Source organism: Caretta caretta, chromosome 1, assembly GCF_965140235.1.
Source record: "Caretta caretta isolate rCarCar2 chromosome 1, rCarCar1.hap1, whole genome shotgun sequence".
Lineage (NCBI taxonomy): Eukaryota > Metazoa > Chordata > Testudines > Cheloniidae > Caretta > Caretta caretta.
Window position 1 is genome coordinate 261,464,878 of NC_134206.1, and position 15,379 is coordinate 261,480,256.

Genomic DNA, 15,379 nt, shown 5'->3' on the forward strand with positions numbered 1-15,379 from the left:
ATACTTGGCTCCATGCATCAGTGCTGCTTGTGTACACCAGGAGAGGTTGTGTCCATGCACAGTGCGATGCGCCAGAGATAGGTATCCCAGCATGCATCCTGCCACCATTCAGCACGCTGTCTTTTGGGTAGTTTTGGAAGATGGGGCAGAAATAAGTTGCGCAGGGGTGACTGGGAGCAAGGGGTCAATTTCCCATAATGTGGTGGTCTCCATCCCATAATAGCTCTGTCCTATAATTTTCGCACGTATTTTAAATTTCCCACGAACCCGCACAAGACTTGTCACTGTCCACCATCTTAGACAGAAGCATGGAGCCTGCACATCTCTGCACTATTGTCATGAGCATCACAAGCACAAGACACACAAGCCTCTGGTGTTTGCAGAGCCAGCAGAAGAACTGTGGGAAACATTAGGATTTCCTCATGGTCAGTTTGCTGTGGGACAGAGCGAGAGCCAGTTTGGTGGCATTCATAGAGCAGCTGCTTCTGAACCTAAGAAACAAGCCGTGACTGGGGGGATTTCTTTGTAACGCAGGTTTGGGATGAGCAGTGCCTGCAGAACTTTTGGATGCACAAGGCCACATTTCTGGATCTATGTGCCAACCTCACTCTAGCCATCCATCACAGGAATATGAAACAGACCTGCACTGACCACGGAGAAGCAAGTGGCGATTATGCTGTGGAAACTTGCAATGCTAGATTACTGCGAGTCAGTGGGAAATAATTTTGGAGTGGGAAAATCCACTGTGAGGGCTGTTGTCACGCAAGTGTGTAGGGCTATTAATCGTCTCCTGCTACGCAGGGCTGTGACTCTCAGCAATGTGCAGGACATAGTGTATGGCTTTGCAGCTGTGGGGTTCCTGAACTGCGGTGGAACAGTAGATGGCATGGACATCCCTATTTTAGTCCCAGAGCACCTTGCTGCAGAGTACATAGATAGAAAGGGCTACTTTTCCATGGTTATGCAAGTGCTGGTGGATTACCGAGGATGCTTCACTGACATCAATGTTGGCTGGTCAGGGAAGGTGCATGATGCTTGCATCTTTAAGAACACAAGACAGTTCTGAAAGCCTTCTTTCCCGACTGGCAGATTCCCATTGGTGATGTTGAAATGCCAGTAGTGATCCTGTGGGATCCAGCCTACACCTTACTCCTCTGGCTTCTGAAGCCATATGCTGGCCACCTTGACAGCACCAAGGAAACATTCAGCTGCTAGCTCAGCAGGTGGAAAATGACAGTTGAATGTGCTTTTGGTAGATTGAAAGGGCACTGGCACTGTTTACTTATCAGATTGGATTTTAGTGCAAAAAGTATCCTGATGATTATAGCTGACTCTTGTGTCTTTATGAAGCCAAGTGGGAAAAGTAGCCACGGGTGGAGCAGCTGTCTGCCAAGTTTGAACAGCCACATACGAGGGCTATCCGAAAAGCTCAAAAAGGAGCTGTACGGGTTGGGGAGGCTTTGAAAAGAGCACTTTAGCAGTGAGCCACAATAATGTGCTGTGGTGTATTGTGCTCAACCTGACATTCCAGACTGGGGGCCTTTTAGGGATTGTGTGGTTACTCCTGTGGGAATTCTGCATCAAAAAATTAAAAATTCTGGCCACACTATTTTAAAATTCTGCATATTTTATTTGTCAAAATAACACAAATATTATCATTCCAGTTTCAATTGTTTTGGTAATTTATTTCAAAACACCTGTCAGCAAGTATGTCAACAATACAGACAACAGCAAACAAGATTCCCCCCAGGAGTAGAGTTAAAGAAACCTCTATAACAACCGAGTTCCAGTTGGGGGGTGCTTAAGGGGCTGTATGGGCCGCCAGAGCTCAGACACCTGCACTCCCATCCCCCCAGAGCCCAGCTGCGGGGCACCCCCTGGCCCACAGAGCCAAGGCATGGGGCACCCCCCAGCCCAGACACCAGCACCCACAGAGCCTTTACTCCCCCTCGTCAACTTCTTTACTGTCCTGCCGGGGGACATGGTGTGCTGTGGCCCTGTCCTACCTCACCCTTTGCCAGAGCTGGCTGGGTCTCCCAGGCCCTCTCCCGTCCCCAGGAGAAAGAGGATCAAAGAGCGTGCAGCCTCTATCCCTGCCAGGCTGAGCACTTCACTCATTGTGAGTGGCAGCCAGAAATTCCTGCGCCTTTCTCCTATCTGCTCTTTCCTTCTCCATGCAGTCTGCCATATTCACCCTGCAGGCTGTCTGTTCAAGATCTGATGCAGGATCTCTCAGAACATGTCCTCCCACATCGTCTCTTTTTTCTCTTCCTTATCAGGGTCAGTCTTTCTGCTGCTGTGACGGTGTACCCCTCAAGGGCACAACGGCTGCAGTGACAGATAAAACACACTGGTACCATTCTTGGTATTGTAGGTACGGAAAGTGAAACCTAAGATTCAGAACTTCCCCCTTTCCTTGCTCCCCTAAAATGTTAAACAAAAGACATGCTTATTGACACTTCTGCTTTGGAGTGATGGTGTCTGGTGCCCCCCTCAGTCAAACCATGGTGAGTATGACCTGCTGGGGTGAGGGAAACAATGAGGGAATTGCTTGCTTGCATGAAACTGAGTATAGCGCACTGACACCATTTTCCACAGGTAGTGGTGATGTTAGCTGATGTCTCACTCATGAGGGTAACAAAGGCAGAGAGATCACAGCTGCTGCTGGCAACCTGAAGTTGCCCTGGCCTGTATGCTGTTAACCTGTGTACTGCAGTGGTGCCTGCCGAAGTTATCACAGACAAGTGTGGGAAAGTGTCGTACCATGCAGGAAGAAATACAGTTGTCATCCCTAGAAATCTTTGGAAGAGGATTTGCCATGTATATGCATGGAAGCTTCATTGCGATCTCTCAGAGGATTCGAGGGACATTCCCTGTGTACATAAACATACTGCTCCACATGGTCGCCGACCGCCTAACTCTAGAGGGGAATGAAAAGCAGATAGCAACACTTCCACTCTTTGTTGCACCACTACCTCATGTAGTGTGAGTAAATTAATGAAAAGTTGATGGCCATGTCCTGCTAAGTTGGGGTTGCCATCACTATAATGGGAAATTTATTTACACACTTACCCGAGATTCCCTCCCCTGCATAGAGCTCGACAGGAGAGACTAGCTGTACTGCGGTGAAGTCAAAAACAGGTTCTGAACTCTCGGTCGTCTGTCCCCCATACTCCTCCTCCTCTTCTTTGCCCATCTCCTCCTCCTTGCTGTTCACGATAGGGGCTTGTTACTCAGGCTCTTCAGAGGTATCCACTGTGGTATGATGGGTGGCAGTGGGGGTCTCTACTAAATATGGCATGCAGCTCTTTGTAAAAGCATCAGGTCTGGGGCTCAGCTCCAGATTGACTGTTGGCTTTCCTGGCTTTCTGGTATGCCTGCTGGTCCCTGTCATACCCCTTCTCCTGCGTTCCCTGAGCAATCTGCTCATAGATGTCAGTGTTTCTTCGTCTGGATCGGAGCTGTGCCTGCACAGGCTCTTCTCCTCTGGCTCAGGAAATCCAGTATTCCTGACTACTCAGGTAGGAGTGCATCTGGAGCGTGTAGCTGGCATGAGCAGTTGCACTCAACAGTGGAGAGCTGCTGGGTGTGCTCACCAAGCTAGGCAATTAGAAAAAGTCTTTTCAAAAATTTGCATGGCTTTAAGTGGGGGCCAGGGACCTTCCAGTCAATGTAACCTCTGGGCAGTGGAGCTAACAATTGTGACCAGAGCGGTCAGCACTGGGCATTGTGGACAGCTGCGGGAGGACTGTTAGGGTTGACATAAGTAATGTGGTGTCTTACACTTGTGCTGCGTTGACCTCTACTCTGAGAGCTGGTCTTACTGTGTTGGCATAACAGAGCACTTAGATAGGTGGGAGACAAATTTAAGTGTAGAAACATGCATGATTAGGTCAACAGAAAGCAGCTTACATTGACCTAACTTTGTAGTGTAGACCAGGCCTCAGACTGTGTTGAGTGGTGAGACTCCCACTGCATCCCTTGGGGAGACTAATCCAAAGCTTGATAGACCTCACTCTTATGAAATGTTTCTCTCTCTCTTATTACTCCTAGTTATGTCCCCTTGTACCATTCAGAACAATTCCTCTACAGCCTCAAGGTTTACATCCTTTTTATTGTGCAAGATATTCTAAAGCTTTCCCTGTAATTCCTGGTTTACGGTTAGCGGCGTTCCCTCCAGTCTTGAATCATGTTCTGAATTCCTTCCAGGTCATGTTTTCCTAGTGCCCACCACTGAATGCAGGATCCTGAGTGTGATGTAAAAGTAAACTAACAGCTTCTGTGGTGAGCGGCAACTTGATTTTTGACTTTCTTTTCCCTTTAAATCTGACATGATTTTAGTATCACAAGAATGGTGTAAAGAGATCATTTTACCTTTGCTCATATCCCTTTGTTACTCAGGTCAGAAAGGAATTTCCCTCAGGCCATGTGGGTAGGTCTTGGGTTGAGGGGATTTCATCTTGTGGAAAATTGGTGGGGGGTTGTTCATTAGGAGCAACCGGGACACAGTTGACCCCAGGTGTTGAATGAATACTCTCCTGATCACTTCTGTTTTTCTACCTTTATTTTTTTTTCTTGAGCAGAGCAGTGACCTGAGACTTTTTGGAGGGCAGCACGCCTAGAGATACACGTCGCCCTCCATCACGCACACTCCTCCAGCACCATGTCAGGTAAGTAGAGGATGCCAGGCCTTGGGGCATATTTTCCTGCCTATGTCTGAGGGCGGGACCAGCAACAATAAAGCTCTATTGAAAGAGCCTGTTTGTTCTTTTCACATAAACTGCTGCTGGTAAGCTACTGTCTCAAGGAACCATTTCCCCTTCGAGTGATGGTCCCCATTGTATTCCATTGTGGGTTTATGCATGCACCTGGAGTCAGAGAATCTGAAAGTAGCGTCTCTTGGTGCGTGAATGCGCCCTGGCTAACCTCATGCCTCCGACCAACGGGAAAAAGGGTCCTTCTCACCGCCACATGGTCTGGGTCAGAACCTCCCTGTGTTCATAGCTTTGGCGTCAGCCTACAAAATAGGATTTAGATCTAGCATTGTTAATAGCTTTTAGCAGCTTATACAGTTTTATAATTTAGTGTTTTTATAGATGTTAGTGTTAGACTCTTTTCAAGGGGGAAACATCCACCTCCCCGTAGCCCTTATGGGTAGTGGACTATGCCCAAGACTCTGGCCTTCAAACTCTGCGCTTCCTGCCTGCAATCCTTCTCAGTCAGGAGTGACCACCAGCACTGCCTATACTGCCTTGGGGAAGCTCACATTGCACTGAGTTGCAGTATCTGCTGGTCATTCCTCAATCATATCTGAGAAAGGTGGGAACTTCATCTTTGGAAATACCTCATGGAGAAGACCACGCGTCCTCAATCAAAATGCTGCAAAGTCCAAATCTAGTAGAAGTTTGTCAGGGATCAAAGAAACACTCTCATAAGCATTGAGAGTAAGTCTCCTTCTAAATCCACTTCAGAGAAGTCGGATGTGGGTCGGAGCAAGCCCATCAGCTTGGCCTAAGGGAACTTAGTATGTCCTAAGTCCCAGATGCATGACAAAAAAGCCCACAAACATTGGGCTACATCAGTACTGGCCCGCGATCGGTCAGTACTGTCATCCTGGGCACCTCCCAAGCCCCAGGATCTGCTGGCACTGACAAAGACTAATCATTGCCAACTTCACCTATCCATGGCACCATCTTCCTCAAAAGTAAAACAATCTCCTCTGGCTCCAGGAGCTCAGACAGATAGAATCCTTTTACACTGGGGAGTACTGAATCCATTGCTGCTCCACAGGATGTTTTTGCTCTCCCAGATCCAGAATCCCTTACTCCAATGGGTCCCTCTATCTCAAGAAAAATACGACAAGGAGAGTCAACCACTCCATACTCGGGATACAACTCCCCTCCAGCAACACTGATTGTATTGCCACTGGAAACAGAATTGGCCACCTCTTCCTCGGGAGACTCCAAACAACCTGATGAACCTTTGTTCCTCCATCCTACATATCCTCTGCTGCCCAAAAGACTTATACCAGTTTGGGACCAATCTCCACCTCATCTAACTCAGAGCTGCTAATATCCCATGCCATAAGGGCCTCCATAACCCCATCAACACCTTCTACGGGCCATATTGGGGGTCTTGGGACCAGTACCCCTGCAGAGTTGGTCCAATCTGCTAGGGGAGTTGCCCCTTGCCTCCCCTCAAAGAGGACGCTCAGATCTGCCCCTGGATCCTACAGAGGAGGAGGAGCAATACACTCCAGATCTGGTCATTCAGCTGGAATTAGTAAGACTGCCTTCTTCATCTCCAGACGAAGCAGTGAACACTTTGTCTCTTTCTCCCCATAGTGACCTCAAACAGTTCCAGGACCTTCTTTACAGATTTGCGACAGAACTACACATTCCTCTTGAAGAAGTCCAGGTCTCCCACCACAAACTCCTAGATGTCCTCCACTCATCTGGATCCAACAGAACCAACCTGTTAATGAAGCCATACTGGAGCCAGCTAAGATGGTCTGGCACATACCTGCCACGTGTGCTCCCATCCCAAAGAGGTCAGAGAAGTGTTATTACGTGCCAGCCAAAGGGACAGAATTTTTGTTTTCTCACCCCACTGCCAACTCACTGGTCATCAGGCTGCTTCTGAAAGGGCTGAACCGCAACACTGCTTGTCTACTCCTGCAGATAAAGAGGACAAGCGTCTGGACCTGTTGGGGAGAGAGTTCTTTTCATCATCTAGTCTCCAGTTCAGGCTAGCCAATTACCAAGCACTAATGGCGAAGTACAACTTCCTGAACTACTCCAGGCTTGCAGAGTTTACTGACAGTTGTCCACAACAGGACAGAGCTCATTCTAGGCTCTGATAGATGAAGGCAAACTGATAGCCAAGACCGATCTCCGGTCCACAGTTGATACAGCTGACATCTCTGCTAGAGCTATGGCCTACCGCCATTGTTCTGCATAGGGAGTCATGGATCCATGCATCAGGATACCCTAGGGTGGTCCAGAATAATGTCAAGGACCATCCCTTTGATGAATCGCAGCTCGTCTGATGAAAGACCGACAAGTCCCTCCATACCTTGAAGAACTTTAGAGTTACCCTTCACTCCATGGGCATATACATGCTTGCCTCTAACAGGAAGTTTCACTGCCAGTCATCTAGACCTAGGCCTATGGCTCAACAGTTTTTCCACCAGAGGCCCTATGAACCACCACACAAGAGGCAGAGGATTCAAAAGACCTGCTTCCCCCCACCCTTTGCACCCTATCTTCGCCTCCAGCTAAACATTATTTTTGATGGAAGCTCGAGAGCTGTGAACCACTAAGCCCAATACCTTCCAGCCCCCTCCTCCCCATCATTTGGGGGTCATCTAGCACTCTCTTTCAACACATGGAGTGCAATAACTGACAAGTGAGTGCTGAACAAATCCTCCACTCTGGCTATACAATAGAGTTTACATCCCTGCCTCTCCAAAGGACCCCCATCCCTACCCTCTTTCAGGGACCACTCTCACAAGAGTATTCTCAAACAAGATATGGACTCCCTATTGGAGCAAGGAGCAATAGAACATGTCCCTCCTCAACACCAAGGGAGCAGATTTTACTTGACTTCCTGGTACCTAAAAAGAAGGGCGACTGGAGACTACTCAGTGTCCGCCGTCTCAACCACCTAATTCACAAATTCAGGTTTTGCATGGTCACGTTGGCATCTATAATCCCATCTTTATAAAAGGACATTGTTTATGGCTCTCAGCATGAAGGACACCTACTTTCATGTAGACATTCACCCTGCTCACAGACTCTTCAGATTCATAGGGGCTCTGACCATTTTCAATAGAGTGCTCCCTTTTGGCATAGCAACTGCCCCCAGAGTCTTTACCAAAGTATTCTCAGCAGTGACAGCTCATGTCAGATATCTTGGTCTCATTGTCTTCCCCCACCTCAATGACTGGCTCCTTATCACTAAGTAAGGCCAGGAGGCGTGTGTTCATCAACTTCTATTATGCTGCACCCCTTCTCCTCACTGAGGGTCAGTGTAAATGCCAAAAAATGTGTTTTTACCCCTATACAATTTCTGTATTGGGGCCACCTTGAATTCTATCACTGAAAGAGTGTACTTGCCCAAGGGCAGGTTCTAGACCATGAACAATATTATAGCCCAGGTACCGGTCAAGACATGTCTGCCTCTTAGGTCATATGGCCTCATGCACTTACGTTACCCCATTTGCAGGATTCCACCTTCACTGCCTTCAGACATGGCTGCAGTTGGTATACTCGCCAAACCGCCTTCCCATGAACTTAATGGTAACCCTTCCCGCCAAGGTGCTATCTTCCCTTCTATGGTGGACAAATCCTCACCAGGTATCTGTGTACATCCCCTTTCTGCCTTCCTCACCGGACAGGACCATTATTACAGATGCATCCCTATTATGTTGGGGAGTCTACATTAACATGCATAGCACAAGGTACCTGGACATTTCGCAAGTCCAGGATGCACATCAATATCCTGGAATTGTGAGCAGTCCTTTCTTCCATTCATCCACACTCATCGTGTCCTTATAATATCAGACAGCCTTACGACTTTCTCCTACATCAACAAGCAGGGAGGAGCAAGATCCATCCCCTTGTGTGCAGAAGGGGTCAGCCTATGGAACTGACATGTCAGCAATCAAATCATCCTATCAGCAGCCCACCTTCCAGAGAAACAAAATGTGCTTACAGACTCCTTTAGCAGACATTTTGCAGTCGACCACAAGTGGGAGCTCCACGACTCAGTACCGCACAATATTTTCACTCTATGGGTATCTTCAACCAGGGATCTGTTCGCCTCTCAAACAAACGGGAAGTGCATCACATATTGCTCCAGAAGAGCCTTAGGTCACCACTCCCAGTGTGACGCTCTACTTATTTCTTGGTCGGACCAATTGAACTATGCCTTCCCTCCGCTACTGTTCTGCCACAAGTTTTATGCAAAGTCCGGCAAGACAAGGCACAGATTATCCTGGTCACTCCGTACTGGCCCAGACAGTTTTAGTTTCCCAACCTCCTATGCAAGTCATACCAAGTACCAATCATCCTCCCAATGTTTTCATAGCCCGTGACCCAGTGGAGAACGGTAAGATCGAGCAGCCTGACCAGTGTCTGCTTCACCTGACCACTTGGTATTTGGATGGGCATCATCCGTAGAACGTTCATGTTCCCCAGCTGTACAAGACATGCTTTCTAACAGTAGGAAGGACTCTACTAGAAGATGTTACTTAGCTACATGGAGGCGCTTTTCTTCTTGAGCACATCAGAAGCACAGAAATCTGCAGAAACTGCAGATATTCCTCTCATCTTAGTCTATATCCTTTCTCTAAAGATACCAGGCCTGTCCATTACCTCCTTGCGAGTCCATTTGGCAGTGATCAGTGCATTTTGTCCACCTTCTCAGGGCTGCTTTGTCTTCGCACACCCACTGATCACCGGGTTCTGGAAAGGCCTAATCAGAACATTCCCGCCTATTCAGAATCCTACTCCTCACTGGGACCTGAACCTTGTTCTCTCAGCTCTTACAGGGCCACCCTTTGAACCTTTAGCTTCTTGCTGCACATCTCTCCATGAAGGTTGCATTCCTTGTCGCTATCACCTCAGTCAAAAGCATTGGCTAGCTTGGAGCAATGATGGCGGATACTCCTTACACTGTATTCCGTAAGGATAAGGTTTTGTTGCGTTTACACTTAAATTCTCCCCCAAAAGTAATTTCAAAATTTCATCTAAACCAGTGGATTCACTTACTGTGTTCTGTCCGAAACTGCATCCTTCCTCAGAAAAACAGAGACTCCACTCCCTCAGTGCTTGGCAGGGCTTGGATGTTAACCTGAAAAGAACAAAACCAATCAAGATGCTCCTGAGGCTATTGGTTGCTATAGCAGAAAGCATGAGGGGACACTGCATCTCCACGCAGAGAATCTCTGAATGGATCTCTGGCTGCATTCTATTCTGTTATCTATTGAACTTTCCTCTCTTGCCTGGGTAAGAGCTCATTCCACAAGAGCACAAGCAACAGCTATGGCATCACTTCAGGAGGTACCCCTCCTTGGCATCCGTAAGTAGCCACTTGGGGCTCTGTTCACACATTTGTGAGACATTATGCCCTGGTGCAGGACTCCTCTGCCGATGCTTCCTTTGGGACGGTGATCCTTTGCTTAGCCCTACCGTCTATCTCCTCACACCCTCTTCCTATTTAAGTACTGCTTGTCACCCACAATGGAAAACAATAGGGATCATCACTCAAAGAATAAGGGGAAGTTACTTACCTGTAACTGGAGGTTCTTTCAGATGTGTGGTCCCTACCTGTATTCCACAACCTGTCCTCCTTCCCCTCTGCTTCGGATCTTCTCTGATTTGTGCTAGAGAAGAAACTGGGCAGATGATCAGTCTGCCCCACGCTTTAGCCCGTCGGTCTGGCGCATGCGCAGACCAGTGGACACTGCTTTCAAGTTCTATGGCTCCGAGCGCATGGTGTGCATACGTGAACCCACAGTGGAATACAGATAGGGACCGTGCACCTCGAAGAACCTCCAGTTAGAGGTCAGTAATCAGAGAAATTAATTTATTTTAATGTGCTGCTTTGGTTGGGAGACCAACTGTAAAAATGCCTCTTCCTTCCCTCAAGATGATCCTGCCCATGTTCAATTGGTATTAATCCAGTTCTCCTCACCACACCACACGGAGCCCTGCAGAAGCTGCCCCAGCCATGGGACATAGAGGGAGAGAGGCTGAGATCTATTCTGCTTCATGCATCATCATCACCGCTTTGCTCAGCTCTGTTCCTATCCAGGATCTTTCCCTCATGGTGGATTTGATGTTGTATGAATACAAAAAGAAGAAAAAACTATGGCCATGTCTACACTAAAGGTGTGATAGTGGCACACCTACACAGCTGTAGTGTAAGCTCTTTCCACAGTGACTGAAGGGTTTTTTTTGTTGTGGTAAGTAATCATAGAAGATTATAGTTGGAAGAGACCTCAGGAGGTCATCTAGTCCAACCCTCTGCTCAAATCAGGGCCAACCCCAACTAAATCATCCCAGAACTCAGAACTCAGAGTTCCCAGAAGTTACCTACTACAGGACAGGCCTAACAAAGAAAATAACAGAACGCCACTAGCGGTCACCTTCAGCCCCCAACTAAAACCCCTCCAACGCATTATTAAGGATCTACAACCTATCCTAAAGGATGACCCAACACTCTCACAAGTCTTGGGAGACAGGCCAGTCCTTGCCTACAGACAGCCCCGCAACCTGAAGCAAATACTCACCAACAACCACATACCACACAACAGAACCACTAACCCAGGAACTTATCCTTGCAACAAAGCCCGTTGCCAATTGTGCCCACATATCTATTCAGGGGACACCATCACAGGGCCTAATAACATCAGCCACACTATCAGAGGCTCGTTCACCTGCACATCCACCAATGTGATATATGCCATCATGTGCCAGCAATGCCCCTCTGCCATGTACATTGGTCAAACTGGACAGTCTCTACGTAAAAGAATAAATGGACACAAATCAGATGTCAAGAATTATAACATTCATAAACCAGTCGGAGAACACTTCAATCTCTCTGGTCATGCAATCACAGACATGAAGGTCGCTATCTTAAAACAAAAAAACTTCAAATCCAGACTCCAGCGAGAAACTGCTGAATTGGAATTCATTTGCAAATTGGATACTATTAATTTAGGCTTAAATAGAGACTGGGAGTGGCTAAGTCATTATGCAAGGTAGCCTGTTTCCTCTTGTTTTTTCCTACCCCTCCCCCCCAGATATTTTGGTTTAACTTGGATTTAAACTTGGAGAGTGGTCAGTTTAGATGAGCTATTACCAGCAGGAGAGTGAGTTTGTGTGTGTATGGGGGTGGGGGGGATGTGAGAAAACCTGGATCTATGCAGGAAATAGCCCGACTTGATTATGTAAAGAGTTGTCACTTTGGATGGGCTAGCACCAGCAGGAGAGTGAATTTGTGTGGGGGGGTGGAGGGTGAGAAAACCTGGATTTGTGCTGGAAATGGCCCACCTGTTGATCACTTTAGATAAGCTATTACCAGCAGGACAGTGGGGTGGGAGGAGGTATTGTTTCATATTCTCTGTGTGTATATAAAGTCTGCTGCAGTTTCCACGGTAAACATCTGATGAAGTGAGCTGTAGCTCACGAAAGCTCATGCTCAAATAAATTGGTTAGTCTCTAAGGTGCCACAAGTACTCCTTTTCTACTTACTACTCTGAGTTCCCGAGGGATGAAAGAGGCTACAGGAAACATAAGCTGATCCTGTTGGCTTCCTTGGGCAATGGTCGCACAGTTACTAAGGTGATGAGAGCTGCATAAATACCTAGGTGCCATTGTAGCCACCTGACATCTCACTGAATTTGTCGGCTGTCAGTGTTAGGTGTTAGTTAATATCTGCTAAGCTGCTCCTTGTTCTTAATTATTGTGTGTGTTGATCCCTTTGTATTTAGGAAACTACACCCCCTCTTCTGGGGGCCCCTTCTCGGCTCTCACCCCCAGCATCTGGCCACAGGAGATCCTGGCAAAGTACACCCAGGTACAGCGGGGAGAGGGGAGGGGAGAACACAGTTAGTATCTGCTTTTTTCTCTTCGCTGGTAGAGTAATAAATATGAAGTGTTGCTGCTGGTTTACTGGACTCTTAATGCTGCAGGGAAGGTGCAGACTTTCTCTTTCCCCCAAAAACTGTTCTAAGCAATGAGCTGACATTTAAATTCTGTGTTTGAAGCTGCAAACAGCTGGGTCTTGCTGGTTAAACTAAGTTTTGGGTAGTGAGCGCAGCCTCTGCTGAACAGAGCCAAGGGGACACCCAGAGCCTGAAGAAACCTCTGTGGATCATTTCCCTGCTCTTTTGCAACTCTTGCACAATTGTAAAAGTGGTGGCATTTTACGATACAGAGAAGGCTCTTTTTAACCATCCACCAGTCAGTCATGGGTTCCACAGCCCTGTGTGGACTAATCCATTGTCGGAAAAGCTAAACCAGAGCATGTCACTGTGGGGGGAGTTAAGGGATGAGTGTAGAGCTTTGTAACCCGCCAGTAATGTTTGTTAAAGGCAAGTGAGTCATGGAGCCTGGTGGGATGGGCTTCTGAGCCTGTTTCTCAGAGACTCGTGCAGTGAAAGAGCATGTATATCTGTGGGGCTACCTGTGTGCCTTGGGGGGAGCACACATAGGGACCTTTGTTAGGGGTGCACTGACTGACTGGTGCCAGTCTGTGCTGTGGGGGGATGCAAGAGTGATAGTGTTAGGAGTGCACAATTGAGCAGTTGTTAGGAGTCGGTTGGGTTAGGCTTTGTCTACACATGGGATTAGCCCTGATTTCAGCCTCCAGCATAGCTGCACCTGTGCCAACCCCTGGAGCATGGGTTCCCAAACTGTGGTACGCATACCCCTGGGGGTACATGCAACATCTCGGGGTACGTGGGAGAAATTGTGTAATGGTGGATTTTATTTGTGAATTCTTTTATTTATTGCATTTTCAAAATAGACTACTCAGATGAAGCTTTAAAACTGTGAGGGAATTTGTTATATAAAATACGGTAGTTAATTTACTTCAAGATATACCCATGAGAATACAGAGACATTGACGTACAGAGCCCTCACCTCCAATCACCGTACAGCGTGCGTTCAGTTGCCCAGCAAGCGTCCAGTCTAACTGAGCTCAGAACTTAGGGGGGTTTTTTGGTTGTATACGTCACACTATAACTACAGCTGTATGTAACAGTGAAGTATGGACAGATGGCTAAGGACAGGTAGTGTTAAGAAGAACACACAAAGTATCAGTGATGAGAAGGGTAGGGGCACGCAAGCAGCTGGTAGATCTGGAAGCAGACACACAATAAGAAAAGTTTGGGAACCTCTGCTCTAGAATAAGCAAGGAAAGCTGGTATTTGTGCTGTGGAGCTGAAAGAACCTCTGACTGAAACCAGGACAGGCTCCACCAGCTTAGCCTGCCTACCCCGATGGTTTGCACTGGTACAGTTGCATTGGTGGCTGGAATGTAGACAGGGTCTTGGAGGGGCAGTGGCCAGGGGTGCATACACAGGATAATGAAGGGCTAACTATGTGTTAGAGGAGCACCTGTGGGGGGGGCTGTGTTAGGGTGCATTCCCAGGAGTTCCCATACACGTGGGGATTGTCTCAGAGTAGTGAGCCAGATCCACTGCCTCTCCCAAGCAGATGGTATGGCTCCTTTCCATAATGAGAAGCCAGGGTAGAGCGATGTGGGTGGGGAATCAAGGCAGAATCTATTGAAGAGAAGCCAATGCCCTTTCCTCACTGTGTAGTGGGGCTAGGCTAACATATTTTGCCTGTTGAACAGGGCACTGTGGTTCAGGACGGGGATGAAGGTCTTAGTGTGCATCCCAGGAGCTGGGAGTGCTCCTCCCTTACTGGGGCCCAGGCAGTGATGCAGTCTGGCACTCTAAGCAGGTGCCCCACCTAGTGGCCGAATGATGGAAATCAGTGCTATCTCTACTTTCTCTCTCTCTCACACCCCCAGAAAGAAGAGTTGGTGGAGCAGCCAGAATTCCGGTACGATGAATTCGGCTTCCGAGTGGATAAGGAAGGTAAGGCTGCCCCCACACTCTTTCTGGGACCATTTTATCCCCATGGCACCTCATGCGATAGGATCTCCCTTCCGCTCTCTGCGATGTCTTCAGTTCCCAGCACTATCCTGACTTCAGATTTTTTTTTAGGGGTGTGCTTTAAAAGTCCTGGCCCTCTTGGAAAGTGATGTCTAAAATGCTGGAGCGCTGGCCCAGCACAGTCTGTGACCCCAGTATAACTTTGCCATCATGAGGCAGGGAAAGTGTGTTTCGCTGGTACATTGTTGCTGCAGGAGGGGGAGGTACAGTTGTTGCAATCCACTGAGCAATATGTGCTGTGGTAAGTAGCACTATAGCTTTTCAACAGTGCGATGCAGAGCACTTACAGTGAAACCCAATGACCTTTCAGACCTTCTATCAAAGCACCTCTGGTTTCCATCCCAAGGTGGGCAACTGTGATAGGTTATTCTACCCATCCAGGTGATGGGAAATCCCCCGGCAGCTTCGCCAAGGGTGCCTGAGTAGGGACAGGTTTCAGAGTAACAGCCGTGTTAGTCTGTATTCGCAAAAAGAAAAGGAGGACTTGTGGCACCTTAGAGACTAACCAATTTATTTGAGCATAAGCTTTCGTGAGCTACAGCATGCATCTGATGAAGTGAGCTGTAGCTCACGAAAGCTTATGCTCAAATAAACTGGTTAGTCTCTAAGGTGCCACAAGTACTCCTTTTCTTTTTGAGTAGGGACAGAACCAGCAACCTGCTTCAGCTGCACACCTTGCAGGAA

General features: G+C 47.8%; 1 protein-coding gene across 4 annotated transcripts in view; it reads left to right on the forward strand.

The window, feature by feature from the left end:
* The window catches only part of SGSM3 (small G protein signaling modulator 3), a 59,925-nt gene that overhangs the window by 17,224 nt on the left and 27,322 nt on the right, over positions 1–15,379 (forward strand). For 3 of the 4 annotated variants that reach the window (XM_048834843.2, XM_048834858.2, XM_048834856.2), the window contains 3 exons: positions 4,584–4,670; positions 12,500–12,585; positions 14,551–14,617. In XM_048834843.2, coding sequence (XP_048690800.1) covers positions 4,664–4,670; positions 12,500–12,585; positions 14,551–14,617 — 160 coding nt within the window. In that variant the 5' untranslated portion in view covers positions 4,584–4,663. Of the gene's footprint in view, positions 1–4,209; positions 4,285–4,583; positions 4,671–12,499; positions 12,586–14,550; positions 14,618–15,379 lie in introns of all 4 variants that reach the window. The other variant, XM_048834849.2, reaches the window with a different exon arrangement.